The 16772-nt window shown below is 39.7% G+C and overlaps 3 protein-coding genes across 3 annotated transcripts; all 3 read left to right on the forward strand. All coding sequences in view use genetic code 11, as the record gives it.

Moving 5' to 3' along the window:
• Positions 1 to 341: 341 nt before the first annotated feature.
• EGR_04771 (hypothetical protein) lies at positions 342 to 1587 on the forward strand (the record flags this gene model as incomplete). Its single annotated transcript, XM_024494020.1, has 3 exons — positions 342 to 475; positions 910 to 1020; positions 1527 to 1587. The coding sequence occupies 3 exons, from the start codon at positions 342 to 344 to the stop codon at positions 1585 to 1587; spliced, it is 306 nt and encodes a 101-aa protein (XP_024351585.1).
• A 4900-nt stretch (positions 1588 to 6487) lies between these two features.
• EGR_04772 (hypothetical protein) lies at positions 6488 to 11775 on the forward strand (the record flags this gene model as incomplete). Its single annotated transcript, XM_024494021.1, has 4 exons — positions 6488 to 6581; positions 8003 to 8071; positions 9078 to 9191; positions 11717 to 11775. The coding sequence occupies 4 exons, from the start codon at positions 6488 to 6490 to the stop codon at positions 11773 to 11775; spliced, it is 336 nt and encodes a 111-aa protein (XP_024351586.1).
• Positions 11776 to 11924: 149 nt separating this feature from the next.
• EGR_04773 (Transcriptional enhancer factor TEF-3) lies at positions 11925 to 16380 on the forward strand (the record flags this gene model as incomplete). Its single annotated transcript, XM_024494022.1, has 3 exons — positions 11925 to 12063; positions 16055 to 16243; positions 16280 to 16380. 3 exons carry the CDS (start codon positions 11925 to 11927, stop codon positions 16378 to 16380), a joined length of 429 nt encoding a protein of 142 aa, XP_024351587.1.
• Between the last annotated feature and the right edge of the window lie 392 nt (positions 16381 to 16772).

Below are 16772 nucleotides of genomic sequence, written 5' to 3' on the forward strand. Positions count from 1 at the left end.
TCCAAAAAGACTTTGGATGAGGACAAAACCCGAGTGGTCGGCGAGTGGCACAATATTCGCACTGCAGTGACGCAGGAAGGACCCTGGCCGAGTCCTCGAGCAGGCCATGGGGGTGCTTTTATTCCCTCCTCCTCAACCTCCTTCCCACGACTCTTCATCTTCGGCGGTGTCAACGCTGACGGCCCCTTGAACGACATACAATACTTCGATAAAGGTGGCGTTTCAGTGGCTTAAAATAATGCCTACTAGGATTTAATAAGTAGGCGTCAATTCCAAGAAAGCATGCCGGATGACTCAGGACACCAAATATGGGATGTTAGTCAGTGATTAGACTGGAAACAATGGAGTTGAAAACCACATTTTTACTGTTACCAAAGTTAATGTGTATGTTTTGTCTGCTTCATATGCAAGATTTGTACGATATTCTACAACTAGTGCGACGACTTTCAAAAAGTAGTTTATGTCTGCACTATAAGTAGGGTTCCTATTTGACTTTTATATTTGGTAGTGCCATTGCTGAAATACTGAGCAGCTACCACTTACTTTTGGCTTGGGTTTCAACTAGATAATCCGTAGAATTTTATCAAACACAACAACGATAAGAACCCAAGTGATGCTAAAGTCGAGAGGGTTTGTGGATAACATGTAGACGCTCATGCTCACTCTTTAATGCTTATTAGCCAGTTGACCCCCTCACTTCTCTAATTTATCCAAGTTAATTCGAATCTGTAGAACCGGTGGTCATATTGAGCCTTGCCCTGTCTTAATCACATAATTTGAGATTTGACTGAGTTCACTAGAACTCGGCTCAATCTTTCATTTGTTGGTTTCTCTCAAAACTTTATCATAATGCAGTTTCCAGTACAGCTAGTTTAGTCAAAGATGGGCTTTTGAAATCAATTCTACCAGTAAAGATTATTGTTCTTTGATGCCACAAATTCTTTACGGTGTATGGTTTTCTTTTCGCTTTAATATCATTGACCTTATATTCATGATTTCACTATCATTATTCTCGAATAAGTAAGTGCTTTTGCAAGTGGTGGGCAGCCAAGAGATTGGTATGTTGGCTATATATTTGCATCGCCTGAGTGATCCTCAATACATCGAGAAAAAAGCATTTCCAAATTACGCTGACAGGGTCAATGCAGTGGACGGCGGTGATGTCTGAGGGTGAGGTGCCGCAGCCTCGTCTCGACTTCGCCTTTACCACCCTTCGACTACGGATTCCCAATCCAAAGTTTAGCCCCCAATTGGTACTGGACTCAAATGATCCTTCTACCGAGAGGAAACGAGTTGGTGAGCGAGGTACGTTGACTTCATACATTTTGGAGTCGCTTCAAACATGGATCATTTACCAATTTTTCCTCCCTTTTAGAGGAGTCGTTGATTTGGTGTAGTTACTTGTTCATACACGGAGGGATGGATGCTGGCCATGAAGTATTCCATGACGCCTACCTCTGCTGTTTAGATGATGCATGATGTTTTGTCGATATTTTGTGAAAAAAAATTTACTTTTATAAATTAAGTAGTAATAATTCGTCACATTTAAGTGGTCAGCGTTGGAGAGAATTACACAAAAATAAATAGCTCGGGACCTAATTACACTTACCTTCAGCGGGTATCATGAGACCCCGCAGTGACAAGTTAAATACGCCAATTCTCGATGGAGGTTCGTGTTTTACCTCAGCTGCTATTTAACATAAATGACATTTCTATTGATTTGAAGTGGCGTACTTTGCCGAAGATATTCCGCAAGTGCACCTTTTACTTAGTTTTCTCTATCATAGCTTCAGTCCTGTTTCGTTTTAAGCACAACTAATGGTTTCCTTTCCCCGGACTGGTCTTGTCCACGCGCTGTCGTCAATCCAACACATCGCCAAATATTCTCAAATGCCTTAGTTTGTCTTGAAAGAAGTTTTATTATTAGGGAGTCATTTTTGCTATCTATAAGTTGCTTTCGGGGCTGCTAGAGGCTTCTTGACATTTTTTTTCATCGAATAGCCTGAAAGCACCTAGTCTGTCTAGAATGCCCCTACAAATTAGACACAATTTGCAAGTTTGCTTTCGACTCGAATGGACTAAATTTGGTACCGTATTATCTGTAATTTTTAAAAAGTGTTTGCGGAAGGTTTAGAATTAAAAATGGCTCCAGCAGTCAATCTCGACCATTTAATCTGACAATTTTATGATTGAGGGTGTTTTAAGCGTCTTTAAATTTAGCACAAGATAATAAACTTGGAAATTGAGTCAGGTTTATAAATCTTGCTTATTCCTGGGCCGTTCTTGCCATATAAGTTCATCGAGTCCGTCCTAAACCAGTTTGAATCCAGCTTTTGGTTACGAGGGTTAGTTATGCCCCTGCCCAAGTGGTAGAATAGATACTGTAGTAGTCTTGAAACTAAGTCGCACGGGGAATGTTGCTGTGGCTTCTACATTTGGCAAAAATGCCAAAGGGGTCAATTCTACCGCGCCAGTAGTCCTCCGCGCTTCTACAGTGTTTAGGAACAACCCACAACAACAGTCGAGGAATATTTTATAACGGCGTAAGTCGGGATTTGGTGGTGAATTCTCTATTTAAAATGCACCCACCTCTTTACTAACATTAGCACAGTGATGAGGCACGGAGGTATTTGTTTACTCCATTTCTCGAAGCGTAACTTGCAGAATTAAAAACTTTATTTGTGTGAACGTGTATTCTACTGACATTAATTCAGAGATAGTCGTTTTCTTTACGAAACGAAATGCTCGCAGTTCTGTTGAATGACTTGTAGCTAGTAATTTATTGTATTAGTGAGGATTTTGGTTGACTTTAAGACTTTCCTTCCCTGAATCGTGAAATTGACGTGCTAAACAGGCAATATCTTATAACCTGTCAAACAATTGCACTACCTCTATTGGTAATGGTTTAACCAATGCTTTGAAACGTTTAGAATATTTAGGTTTACTGAAGCGTTAATTCCATTGTTATACTTGGAGAAGAAATCTGTAAAGCATTCATTCTGCTTTTCACAATCAATGCGCCATTTAAGATTGACTAGTTCCTGTCACATGACTGTCATAATGTCGAATTGTGAGAAATTTTTCGTGGTCTGTAGTAAACTTATGCAATTGTAGCGTCTTAAGTCTTTTCTGAGTTGAAAGAAAGCACGGTACTTGGGCAGAAATTACATTGGTGACGCACAGAACGGCTGGCAAGGAGGGGGGCTTTTAACCCGCCTTAGAGGTCATACCGCTTAGCAGTATAAAACGATGGCCGTGCCATTTGGTGCCTACACGACTAAAACGAAGAGTTAAGCAAATAACTAAAGAATTACAGGAGGTGTTTTTGCCCCCCCCCCCCCTCATTTTTGGCTCGGGTTTGGAAGTGGTCGTTCGATCTCTGAAGCTTCGCAGCTTCTCAAAAGATGCTCGCAGTCTACTTTAGAATTTTAAGTCATTTTCTAAAAATTGTTGCTATTGTTGAAAAAATATAATAATTGAATGCTTTCTCTTAGTTTATGTGGAATCAAGTGAAGGGACTCCCGAATGGCTGGAAAACTATCATTGTATAATTTTGACAATTCTGTGGGAGTTCAAAAAAACTGCGGTATTTTGAATAGTGTAGAATGAAAGTAATCTCAACATTGCCCCAGATCTCACTGGGCATCCAATCAGGTCATAACTTTTCAGCGACTTCAGGAAAACACGTTAATCTCCAGTACTTGTTAACAACTATGTCCTTTAGTCTGTGATTGTTCAAGGTCACGAGACTTCTACTGACGAGGAAGGTTAATACAATATTTTAATGTTGACTTCGAGCCATGGATTGCATCTTTGAAGGAAGGAGAGAAGCCCAAAAGACTAAGAGTTGGGACATTTCATTCATCATTGGTGGAACGTCCTCTCTTGAAGTAGATACATAACGAGTGGAGATGAACAGGCCTTTTAATCCAGCCAAATGCATAACGTGAAGTTGGTAGTGCTGTAGTAAAAAACTAACTTATGCTGGTCCGTTTTAAAACGTCTGCCTCATTAAACAGATACATTGCCAATTGATCTCTACTGATCGCTTTTATCACAAGACAGCGTTCGAAATGCAAAATAGAAGGGATAGATAAGAAATTTGGGATGATGGTTATGAAAATTTGTGCAACGACTAATTCTTCTTTTGCCAGTCATTATTTTATTTATTGGATTGCATTATATGATAAAGGAGACTTGTAAATCCATGTAGTTTATCCGAAATTAATGCTGATACAAGTGGAACCACTCAGTCAATAGTCAAAGGAACTAGAGCTAGTGAAAACAAAAAAAAAAAAACAATCAAAGATGGCAGAGTGGACACATACTGCTCGGTGGTGGACTAAATAGTTTAAACGTCACTTTGTATAAGTCTCATTGCTGATTGTTCAAACGTGGGCATTAGTGGAGTGTAGAAGGCATCAAAAACTAAGGCGACTAACTTCACAGCTAGGCAGCTGCCAAACCTGCAAAAACGGTGTCCTCTAATGGTTGCCAAGTCGTTATGAATAAGAAGATTACTGATGTGATGGAATGTCCACTACCTATCTGATCACAAACCATCAACTCGAAATGGTCGGCTAGCCCTTTTTCCCCGACGGGAGTTTACACTGGTCACTATTATGGGAACCAAAAGAACTAGGTAGCAGCACCGAAATTAGGTTTTAATGTGCACAAAAATCAAGTGCCCAAAACCTCGGTAAATGAAAAGATATAAGGTCTGCTTAAATTATATAAATTCCTATTATTGATGCGCAAATCTCGAATACCAACGCAGACTTCCTAAAAAACCAAGTCCAATTACCATCACAACTATCGTCAACCATGGTGATCCAGAAAATGCGTTCTTTTTAAAAAGAAGACAGTAAACTCATCCAATGGTAAAAGTCTCAGAAACATTGAGTTTGCCGAAAAATTCAGCATTTTAGTATAGAAAATCGCAGCAAATTTGTGAGGTTTATGACATACGTATCCATTTCTTTCCAGTTTGTCAAGATCATTACGACAGCTCCCATCTATTCTCTGGCAAATATTGAAATGAGAGGGAGTTTCTTGGGTAAGGCCACGAGTACTTAATGGGACCTCGGCTTCTTCCTATGTAGCCTTCCTAAATCAGAAGCAGTTGGCTAAAGATTTTCCCATTTATGTCATTTCCAACGTTCGTGGCTTAGCGGTTAAGGCAAATGCTTAAATATTTTAATAGAAGACTTTTACAGCATCCAAAAGTGGGAACAATCGTTAAGACGAACGCAAAAAAGCTTCAAAAGCATTTCTTTTCGGGGGGTTTGTGGAAGTGAGAAAAAAGTGCTTAAAAACTTGCTTAATCTACAAGCCTTGTTCTTCTGACTTTCTTGCATTTGCAACCTTTGTAAGACTGTGTGTCTAGAGCGTCTTTGAGAGGGTTAGCAGCAGGTATACCTGTCAATCCAGTCTATATTGATGTCTACCATCAAGAATGCCTTAACCGAAATGCATAAAGGTCATGCAACGACCTCAATTATTCGTCGCTGTAGAGGCTGCATCGGGGCTGATGGAGGCTTTGGTGGCTGTCCTCGTGCTTTATTTATATGCATATATCTATACCAAAATACGTGAAATGCATTTGTTACTTGAAAACAGTTGTTTAATAGTTAAAATGCTTTAAAAGAACTCGCAAATATTTCAAACAAAACTTTGCAAATGCTGTGCATTGGTGAGGCACATTCTGGACATTAGGGCCTGCTAAGGTTATCCCTGAATTCGATCGTAAAGTTGGGATTGCATAGGCGTCAAATATCAGGTGACCGGGAAAAATTCTTTCAGTCTTCGAAAGAACTCGATGCAATGATCGTTTATTACTGGCGGGACCTGTGAAATGCCTTCGCGTAGATTAGGCACAAGGCATTGATATATATCTATCTGTTGACATAAAACCTCCCTGTCATTCGCCCCTCAGTATTAATCCACTCTTACATCAACAAGTGTAAGGTGAACGGACCTACTAAACAAGTTGGACTTGGTTTCGGAGCTACGACTGGATCAACTTTTCTGAATTATTACCCTATATTCCTTGAAGGTGCTGTACGTGGCAGCAGAGCGCACTGGAAGAAGTGCGCTAAATTGTGCTCCTTATGATAGAGCAACTGAAAGATGGCTGCAGCACTTCGAGAAGGGCAGTCTGACTTTAGAAGATTTCGATTTTGGTCCTCTTGTCTGTGCTCTGCACCTCATTCGCTCACCGCCTTCAAGTCTTGTGTCATTAGCTGCCGTTTCGAGCTTGCCTGGTTTGCGAATGAGCTTAAGCCAGACTGCAAAAGCTTTCCTTACCGTCTGTTGTCTAGCTTTTGGAGAGACCTTTCTGAGCCGCAGCAGAATACACTGCCTAGAAATGGTTCTACAGGTCAGATTGTTAAGATAAGCGTGTGATAAGCTCCCACTAGTGTTTCACGTGAGTGGCGGTGGGAGACTAGGGCATCAATTTGGCCTGCATTTTCTTCACCGTCCCAAAATGACGGTGGGTGATGAATTAAGACTGCCTACTATATTACTTGTGATGACTAGTGGTTGTTGTACCGAAAGCTATGTGAATGAACAGGCAATTGGTAATTGCTACAGATCAACAAACTCACTGCTCCACATACACATACATTTCGAGGGTGCCACACCTGCTTGCTCCATACTTCTGGTCAGACAGACTACAAAAACAAAGGTGCACAACCAAGACTCAGGTGTGTAGCTAATATCAATTAGAAGGTGTGTAAGAAATCCTCTTTGTGAACAATCGAGACAATTGTCGGGGCTAGTGAGTCAGTAACTAGCATCTTTTCTACACGGCAGCGCAAAAATCTCACCATTCATCACCACAAAATTTTGTCGCTGGAAGATTTGAAATGTAGACTAACTGAGAGAGGGAGATACCACCCCATGTGGTCCTGAGTGCTACTCCAATGATAATCTGTTAAGTGATGGTCATCACCTTCATATGACTTGGCACTGACATTGAACAGGGGAAAAAACGATCATGTGAGAAGCAGGGTAGGCAGCTGGAAGTGAGGGTTGGCAGGGCTAGGCTGTTTGCTTCTGGAGGCAAGGCTAATTGCGAAAGTGTTTAACCCCATCGCTGCTTCTGGTTGTTAAATTAGTTGATCCTCAAGTTCATACCTCCTTTATTCATTGTATGCGACGACAGAGTAAGCCAGGTGTTTGACACTTTTTGTAAATATCTCCAAAGGGATTAGTTAAACATCAACGTAGTATTTGTCACCACTTTTAACACATCTTGAATTAAGTGGTACTATTAACCCTACAGATTCGCATTCCACTCGACGAGGGGCGATGATATTATAAGGTACTGAGGCATCACCATCCCTGTTAGGGAACTGACTACTAAGAGACGGCCAAAGTTTCTCATTACTATTTGGGATACTTTGTGTACTACTAATTTGTGTGACGGTTCACATGAGTGGCTATTAACCACACCTTTGATGCAAGGAAGTTTTCAAATTAAGTGTGTCATCAACACTTGAAATAAATTCTTTTGATTTGCTTGAATGACTTCTTTCACCTGCAGATGCCTGTCGCAATTGTCGGTTTTCACGAAAGCGTCAACTCTTAAGGGTCACATAGGTCTTTCTAAAGCTTTATTAATTGCTTAGTATTTGTTCAATAATTACCAAAACGTGCTTCAGGTAAGGATACGGATGCTACCCCCAACGAACCAACTCGGTGCTCCCCTCGGTTGTGAGCTGCACTGATGGATTTGGATCACGAGTGAAACACTCAGGTTTCTTGACTTGAACGCTTGGATAAAATGTTGCAATTTTTTTACACAAGTTCCATTTCCTATACTGACCAATACAGCAACCGCTTTGCAATCGTCACTGAGTGATGGGCTTAGCTTGGGGTAGAACGTTTGCTCGTTATACCATAGGATAGGTGTCATTTGATCTCATGTGCAAAATATGGCTCTCATGTGAACTTTTATCTTGATATTTCTTCCTGGTTTTTTTGTTATTTGACCTAGATACCAAACTTGCCCACACTTCACAGAAAACGCTGAATGTCAATATATCTGGGGAAGATGTAGCTCCAAGTATGATTATAATGATTTAAAAAGCTGAGCTTTCAGAAGGGCAACATTTTTAGCTCCTCCAAGAGATATTTGGAAAGAATATGTCATACTTTATCCCCTGTTACCCCATGACAGTGTCTGGACTTGTCCGCCTACGTCGAGGCAGATTAATCTAGTTTGTATCTACCTTTTCACAGCTACTCAAAATATGAGTTCTGGAGTTCGATGACAGCCGAAATAACGGGACTATTTACAGGAACTCGGAACCACTCCAAATTCCTAGGAACTTAAAGTTGCTCCGAAGGGGGACTGAGGAACATTCACTTAGCACGGGGATGAAAAGGAAGAATAAACAGATTGCAACTTCATATTCATACTCTTTTAAAGCACTTCCACTATCATACAAATGTTCTTACGAAGAGCCCTAGGGAATCTTATGTGGGTAAACGCCTGAAGCATAATTGCAGAGAAGTCGTGGCAGGTGAGTCCATTGAAACCTATTAGACGCTTCAATATCACCAGCATTGGAAGTTGCCAGTTGAATTTCCGTCGAAATGAATCGGGATACGCTAATCATAAAATCAGGCAGTACGTGAAGGGATTGTAAATGGCATTACTGGGGAGATACGAAGACGGTTTTCGCGAAAATTTTAGTGGATACCGTCCAGGTCAGTGCTTTGTGCATTTTACCACTCCAGGGTACAGGGCTGTCCGTTCAGGTAGCTACCCAGGTATCTTGTGTCGATGAAGTCCGTCTGGCTGTCGCCCATCACACACTGAAGTCTCAACTGCACGCGATTGTGGTCGAATGGAAGAGGCTCAATGCATCAGTTTTTGCCTCGATTCACTGCGTATCTTACTTAATTCTGAGACAGAGCCTTGATGACTGGCATACTGCGTGACAAAGTGACAAACGAACAGAATGGTTAAGAAACTAAACTTCCGACATTGGATCATTACTTATGCCTAGGATCTGTATCCAGGTGCGACAGATGTTTAGGTTGAAAATGGACACTTGATTTTACAGAAAACAAATTTCAAAGAACACTAGTTGGACCTTTTCCATACCAAGTCCCTTGCCAAATTTATGCACTCATCCAGCATTTTACTGATGCCTACAGTATTTCCTGGGGCACACAAGGTATGCAAACAGTTCAAAGTGGTTAATATTCGTGAATAATTTTCCACAGATTCGTCCCTTGTGCAATTTCACAGTAGGTTATGCGCCTATCAGACGTTGGGGTTCAGGTATTCCAAAAGCTGAATTTTCACAGGCATGACTTCTATATTGATGAGCTGGAAACAGCCACGACCCCTACCGTCACTTAAACTTTTACATTGTCTAAATATGCCTTAATGCTGAGTGACCAAGCTTTCCACAAGCCTTGAGGTCGTCCGCTGGAATTTACAGCTTTAGTTTAGCGGATTTGTTCACAAGACCCCTCGGTCAGCACCACACTGCCGCACGCATCCCGCCATCCTAAATTACGATGTTTAGTCTGACTCATGAAATGGGCTCCGGGTATTTGCGAAAGGGCACACTTCTCACTACCGTATGTGAAACAGTAATTTGAGCATGCTCCTACGTGTTTCAAGACTGCGGTCACCAGACAGAGGACAATTTCTCCAACCATTAACCAGCGCGCCACGCGTTCGGCTCATGAGCTAAGAAAAAGTCAAGGGCTCTATTCTGCATATTCGTTTCGTCCATGTGGTAGTACAATCATCTAGCTATCCAGTGGGCTTATTCACATCGATTTGCTTCAATAATCGAGTCTCAGCTCAGGTCCCCCACGCGACGTGTAAATAAGTTTCTAAGGTTAAAATCGGCTGCACCGGCATAAGTCATATTACAACAAAAATATGAGTGTCGTGGAAAAAGCAGACGAAAATGAATTTCAAGTGAGAGAAAGAGCGTGATAAAGCGTTCAAGAACTGAAGCGAATGCTGTGCTTTACACCGACTAGGTATTTTGCAACTTCAAATCGAGCGTCCCATCATTCGTGCTGGATACTGACGCTAGAGATGCAGCTGTGGGCGGTGTACTCTTACAAAGGGACAAAGAAGGAGTAAAACCCGTCAGCAAAAAGTGGGATAGAAGTGCGCAACACGACATGAGTTGTTTGCTATCTTCGCCATGTTCACACACTTCAGACATTACCTAATAGCGAGGAAGCTCATAGTGAGAACGGATCATCAGGCTCTGACCTTATTAAGAGCAATGAGGGAGATAGACCGTTCCGATTCACACTGGTGCAGGGAGCTGCAGCTGCGCAATTTAACAGCAGAGTGCGAGAAAGCAATACGCGTAGTAAGCAGATGCTCTATCTCGCAGACCATCCGTAGCAGAAGCGGGTGGTGCTGTAGCGGTTACCATATTCTTGGGCGAGCCGACTAAACAGTATTAGAGAAATATGTAGCGCACCGATCCCAACAGAGCTCTTGTATACGAGGTGTTTCTAACATTCTGTTGCAAACTCACAGCGAAAGACACTACTTCGTCGAGCAAGACGCCCAGATGGATATGGAAGAAATGGTCAAAACTTCATTTAGACGGTGGGGTGTTTGGTCCCCAAGCGCCTAGCTGTCCCAGGATCATTGGTTAAATAGATCGCTAGGAGTTGCAAGTTCAAAATATTCTGGTGGCTTACCATCACCCCAGACGTACTTGATTTCTGTCACACCTGCGTTAGTTGCATCAGATTCAAAAGGTCCTACCTCACAGCGATAGCACCGCTGCAATATATGCCCATAGGGTTTCAAGGAAAAGACTGGTTATTGGCATCACGGGTTCTTCACCACCCACCAAAAGAGAAAACTGATTTGTCCCTGTTATTATGGCATACTTGACAAAAAGAGTCAAGACAGAACCAATGAAGACAAGATGCTAAAAGGGTTGTTTCTGTTTACTTCAATCACTGGATTTGTCAACATGGATTGCCTGAAACGGTGCACAGCAGTTAAGGCGCTAATTCTCAAAGTCGACTCTTTACCAAACTATACAAACCTTCGATATTTCCATGACATACACGACACCCGGACCTCCTCAAGGAAATGGGGAAGTGGGAAAGACGAATTTTGCTTTTATTGGATTACTTCGGGCTTTCACTAGTAATGCACAAATGAATGACTACAATTTTAAATTTGGACTCTGCATTCTTGCGTACAGTGCCATCGGCTCCTAGGAGGAAACGTACCATAAACACATAAAGCGTTATATCTGTTCCCTTTTATTAATTGCTACCCAGTAAAGCATATCCTCGTCCAACTTATCTACTCGTTCTAAGGGCATGAAGGTAGAGGTGGAAGTAAGTAAAATCGAGCCTATTACGTACGAAACATGAGGTGGAGGGATGAATCACAGGATCCATAGCAATATATTGATTTATGAAATAGAATGATAGTCCAGGATTCCATTTTTACGTCGGCGAGGTTATTATTCACTTAACCTGGTCCATAAATAAAAGAAGCTAGTAAGTAGATCAAAAGCAGTGAACGAAATTAGCAGTAATTTTATTTATCTATCTAGAGATGACTGTGTTTACAAACGTTGCACAACAGATGAAAGTGGAACACGTGCATAGGAAAGGGGCAACACTTATTACTGCGGAGATAACATTTAGTACAATCCCGAGTCCAGGAAATGAAGTTACTTGTCATGTTTAGTACAAAAAGATTTAAAAGCTCAAAACCTTGCACACAATTATAAAAATTTTAGTTTTTAAATTGTTAAAGGCGTACTTACGTCTTTACTATGCGTTCGTATTCTTCATTTTAGAATTAGCTGTCTTTTAATGAACCACGACGACCTTAGTTAATCATTGTAATATAATTTGCACTGCTGACACCGTTTTGAACAAACGCAAGATATTCCATGGATGATGCTCATGAAGAAAAAGGAAAGGAAAGCGTCTGGTCACCCGATATCGAAGAAAGCTTTTTTGAGGCACTGGCCGTCTATCCACCGTGTGGACGCCGGAAAATCATACTATCTGAAGAACACAAAATGTTCGGTATTTATTGAACATTTTTTCTGACGGTTTCCTCATAAAACAAATAAATATTTTTTACGCCTCTAGCACACGTAAAAACATCTGTTTTTTGTCTTTTTTTGCGGAATCTAAGAAGAAACATTCTTAGTGTGCACTGATTTGTCGTTACATCTAAACACAGTTGAATGCATTTATTAGCTAGTGCTGATATTATATGTCAGATCCATTCCAGAACGAGCAAAAATTTGTCTCATTCTGTTGTAGATATTCAGGAATTTCTCGAGTACAAAAATAAGGACATTTGACATGGGTAACATTAAGATTTTTTAGTAGTTTACTTATAGATTTTAAGACTGAATATTATGTAAGAAGCTTCTGTTCAAGCATAACACTGCGATTGTTGCCCTACAATTTATTTTTTGACAGTGATTAGCAAACCCAATGATAACATCAAATTGACTTCAGCTTTTTTGGATTTATTTGTGCATTAATACTTGGTTAGTGACTGCTTAATTAAAAAGTAGTAAGGTGTGGGCATTCACCGTGGTCTTTTAATACTTCAAAATAGGTGTGGTGTAGCGACTCGTTTCCTTTGAAGTTTATATCCGCTTAACAAAAAATAATAAAGTGTATACTAGACCAGTGTCACTGCTATCATATGAACTTCAGCAAGTATTTCCCTTTTAATTCGTATTAAACTTTGCAAATACCACCTTAACGTTGCACTGAATAGCCAACTTAAACTATCATCGCAAATAGTCACAACATCTTACCAGATAGCCCAAACTTTACACAATTTGCGGTATAGTTTGCTTCGATGTCATTGCAAATTATAATGGCTTGTAAAGAGCCTGCAACTGTTTGCTGGAGGTATAGAGCATAGATGCATGTCAGACGGTTAACACTATGCTGTGTCCAATTTAATTGCTCTATTATTTTGACTACTCTTAAAACGTCGTTTGACCTTAATAAATATGCAACAAAAATTTTTATTTTACCAATTCAAAGTGATTTTTACAGCTTCCGAACTATTTGTTGAGTTAGCGTAACATTTTTAGCTGATTCGGTAGCGGAAATTGGTGGTGATACCCCGTTTTTGATGCTAAAGACTTACATGTCGGTGTTGAGAATAACTTGGGACCGAATTCTAACCGCCTTTATAAATGTCAAGTGCTCGTGATAAAAATGACTAAGTTACTTCTCAAACATTAGGGAAAGTGGGTACCGTATGCGTTAACAGGTTACCAAAAGCCTCAAATCACGTCGACTTGTTAACATACTAGCATCTGACGGACTTATAAATGAAAGTGGCTTTCATAGCCTTTATATAGCACCAGTCATTCCAAAGGACTCGCCCGCCACACACACCTCTACGGAACTTACCAATTCGTCCCCAGAAAATTAGGTTTAGCTTGTGTGTGGTGAACTTGCAGCTGTACATTTGCAATAACTCAAATACCGTGAAGTAAACAATCAAGGCTGAAATCTACCTGCTTGATGAATCTTAAGCAATGGTCAGGACTGGTGGATTAATCATAGGATAGTTCTGTTCTTATGAGGCCATCAAGAACCTTATACCAGTGAAAATATTATTTTCAAATGAAGGAGAGGAGAATACTATCTCATTCTTTATATCTTCTTGCTATTTCTTCAATTGGTAATATTACTTACTAAAAATTTGATGCGCAAATGAAAAAAGGCTGTTTGGGAGTAAAAGTGATTAGGAGATGAAGGTAAACAGGATCATATGGAGAGGAGAGGAGAGATAAGAATTAAATCTCCAAGAATGTTCCTCGTTGCGAGGATTTCTATGGTTGCTTACTTTCATTTATAAATTCCCAATAAAGTTTTAAAATGCTCAACAAAGTAGCTTCTTCAAACGATTAGTACCTGTTCTGCTAGCTGTCGAAAGTCTAAAAAATTAATAGTTCTAATCAAAGGCAATAATTGTGACAATGTTTCGACTGACAAAAGTGCCATATTATCCCTTTTCGTGAGGTTTTGTAATATTCTAAGTTTACTTACATTTTACCTCTTAGGAGAGAACGTTTGAACCACTAAGGGTTCCTTGAATGCTATAAAATATAACTACATATAAGGATTCGCTGCAAAAATTGGTTCCCATTTACCTTTCGTTAGGTGAAAAGGAACAACCGGAATGCTTTGAAGTTTTTACTTCGGCATTTGTAAGATGATTCCCCTCAGTTAAGCACTTTTCATATTTTGAATATTTTTATTTATGTATACGATGCTGTTACACGCTAAAATAAGTTCCTTAGACTGTAACATCATTAGCTTAACTCTGTACAAATTTTTGGATATTTTAGGGTTAAAAACACGTGAATGTTACATATTTGCAAGCATTTGTAAAGGTACTCATAATTCTCTTTGAGGGTTAGGATTCCTAAACTATTTAAACCAGTTTAGCTATCAGTACACCAACGAGCCGAAAATTGTAAACGAGTTCTCTCGGGTTTTATTTGGTTTTACATGACCAGCTTTGGTCAGTTTTGAGCAAATTACCTTTCCCCAGCTATTAGTTAATTTACTTAAACCCACATAAATTACTTTCATACTATGTGCGCTTTCCCACACTCGTTTTTGGTCTGCCCTCCCGTTACTGGTCCGTCATCCACTCACATTAAATGATTCCTCAACAGCCAAAATTCTGTCAATTTAATTTTCTTTACTCAAATAAAAATATAAAGCGTTGCTCCATTTTCATAAGTCTCTATTACGCAACGCTCTCGGAAACTATATAACGACCTACTGCTTACCAGGAAAATCTTTATTAAATCACATTTATTTGGATGAGAGCCAATCTTTTATCCCATGAGAACCATAAAGAAGCGGTGTACCCTAATATGAGAATGGGGATAAGAAACGTGCTTAATAAAATATTCGGAATTAATTTTGTCCTATATCTCTTACTCTTTTTGAAAGAATATCTTCTAGAAGAGTAAATCTTAAAATAAATAAACCCACCCCTGGGTTGATTTAGTACTGTTTGCGTAAAGGATGCGGTTGTGGAACTATTAAGCCATCAGTAGCAAGTATCTTCCCTTATTCGCAACATACAATTTGTTGTTTAACCATAACTTTAACTATTTTCAGACACTGCTTTCTTAAATTACATACTCTGGACTCACGCGTAAAAGGAGCCTAACCAATTTCCCCCATCTATACATGCAAAATTCCCTTCCGACATGAAAATCATGTAGTTCATCTAAACATTATTGGCACCAAAATTAAGTCAAATTAAAGACGTTCAAAATTAAATAGCAACAATAAAAATGCAAAAAAATACCTTACTAACATAGAAGAATATGACTTTTGCAGTAACAATATGCATAATAAAGTTGATTCCCTATGCTTCTTCGTGCCTTCAGGGGTTGCATTATCTGTCACTATGGCCTGATGCGAGAATATGAAGGCATCTGATAGTGGTGACACAAACTGTGGCATTTTAAAAGCGTTAAGTTTATAGCACAAATAACTATGGGATAATTAGGTGCAACAAGTATTTTCAGTAAAAAAATGGGCCACAATCAGGATTCTTTTGATTTTCTTAGGCATCACGAATAGTTTTTGTGAACTAAGTAGTTTCGCAAAAATAATTTCCCCCCGAAAATTTGTAACAACACTTCGAAAAAATAATTTTTAAAACTAGTCAACCCATATTTTCAGCAATATACTCACACCCTCTTGCTGTTTAGAAATAGCGACAAGCTGGACTTAAAAGGAAACCCTGTTCCTCCCCCCACGAGAGCAGTTAAAACATGACGGCCTGGATGAAACGGGATTTGTCCAAATTAATTGATGAGTCGGAAGAGTAACCGTCGAAAAGGACATATCTGATAGAGGACAAAAACAATAAGGCGATTAAAAAAGAATTGAGCGGATTTCCTATGTCAAATCGGATAATACACACTTAACAGATTTTTTTTAAAATAACACTAGTTACCCAAACCAAGCTACACTGAATAAAATATAAGTTTCCATGGTTTTTAAGGTCGGAACGAGTTGATAGCTCGATACATAAAACTGAGGACTGGAAAGACAAGAACACGCAAACAGGTTTCAAGCCATATTCAAGTTCTTGCTCGGAGAAATGGAAGAACCATAGTGACAAACCGTGGCATTCAAACACACCTTCTCCCTTCATTGAGAAACGCGTATTTAATCAACGGGAGAACAAACGGTAAGGAGAGGTAACATTTCCGCATTTCTGAATTAGATCCAATGAGTATGCTTCCCGACGTGCGCCTAACTCTATTTCGAGTCGATTTCGTGGCACCTGAACTTCCGGTAAGACTAGGTTCTACTAAAGAATCCTAAGAAGGGTCCTTTACTTTTTTACAAAAAAGTAGTGTTTTATTCAATTTGCAAGTATGTATTTCAGAAATGCATCTATGACTCTGCAGATTTTATAAACGCCTGTCATGGTGAGAACATTATCATAGTTACAAAATTTCCCTGAAATTCAGCAATGCTTTTCAAAGAGCTTACTCTAGTTTATTTAAATGCTTAATAATCACAACCATTTACACTGAACACCACGATCGCAAAAAAGAGGGATCATTTAAAATAACAACTACTGGGAACATTAGTAGCAGAAAATTACTCCACTGATCCTGAAGATGGGTTAAGGGAACAATTCTGGGTCACTTGGCTTCTCCGTTATTTAATGTGGTCTAAATACGACTACACTTATTAACAAATAATGTGAG

The sequence above is a fragment of the Echinococcus granulosus genome (genome assembly GCF_000524195.1).
Source record: "Echinococcus granulosus chromosome Unknown EG_S00031, whole genome shotgun sequence".
In the NCBI taxonomy this organism is placed as follows: Eukaryota; Metazoa; Platyhelminthes; class Cestoda; order Cyclophyllidea; family Taeniidae; genus Echinococcus; species Echinococcus granulosus.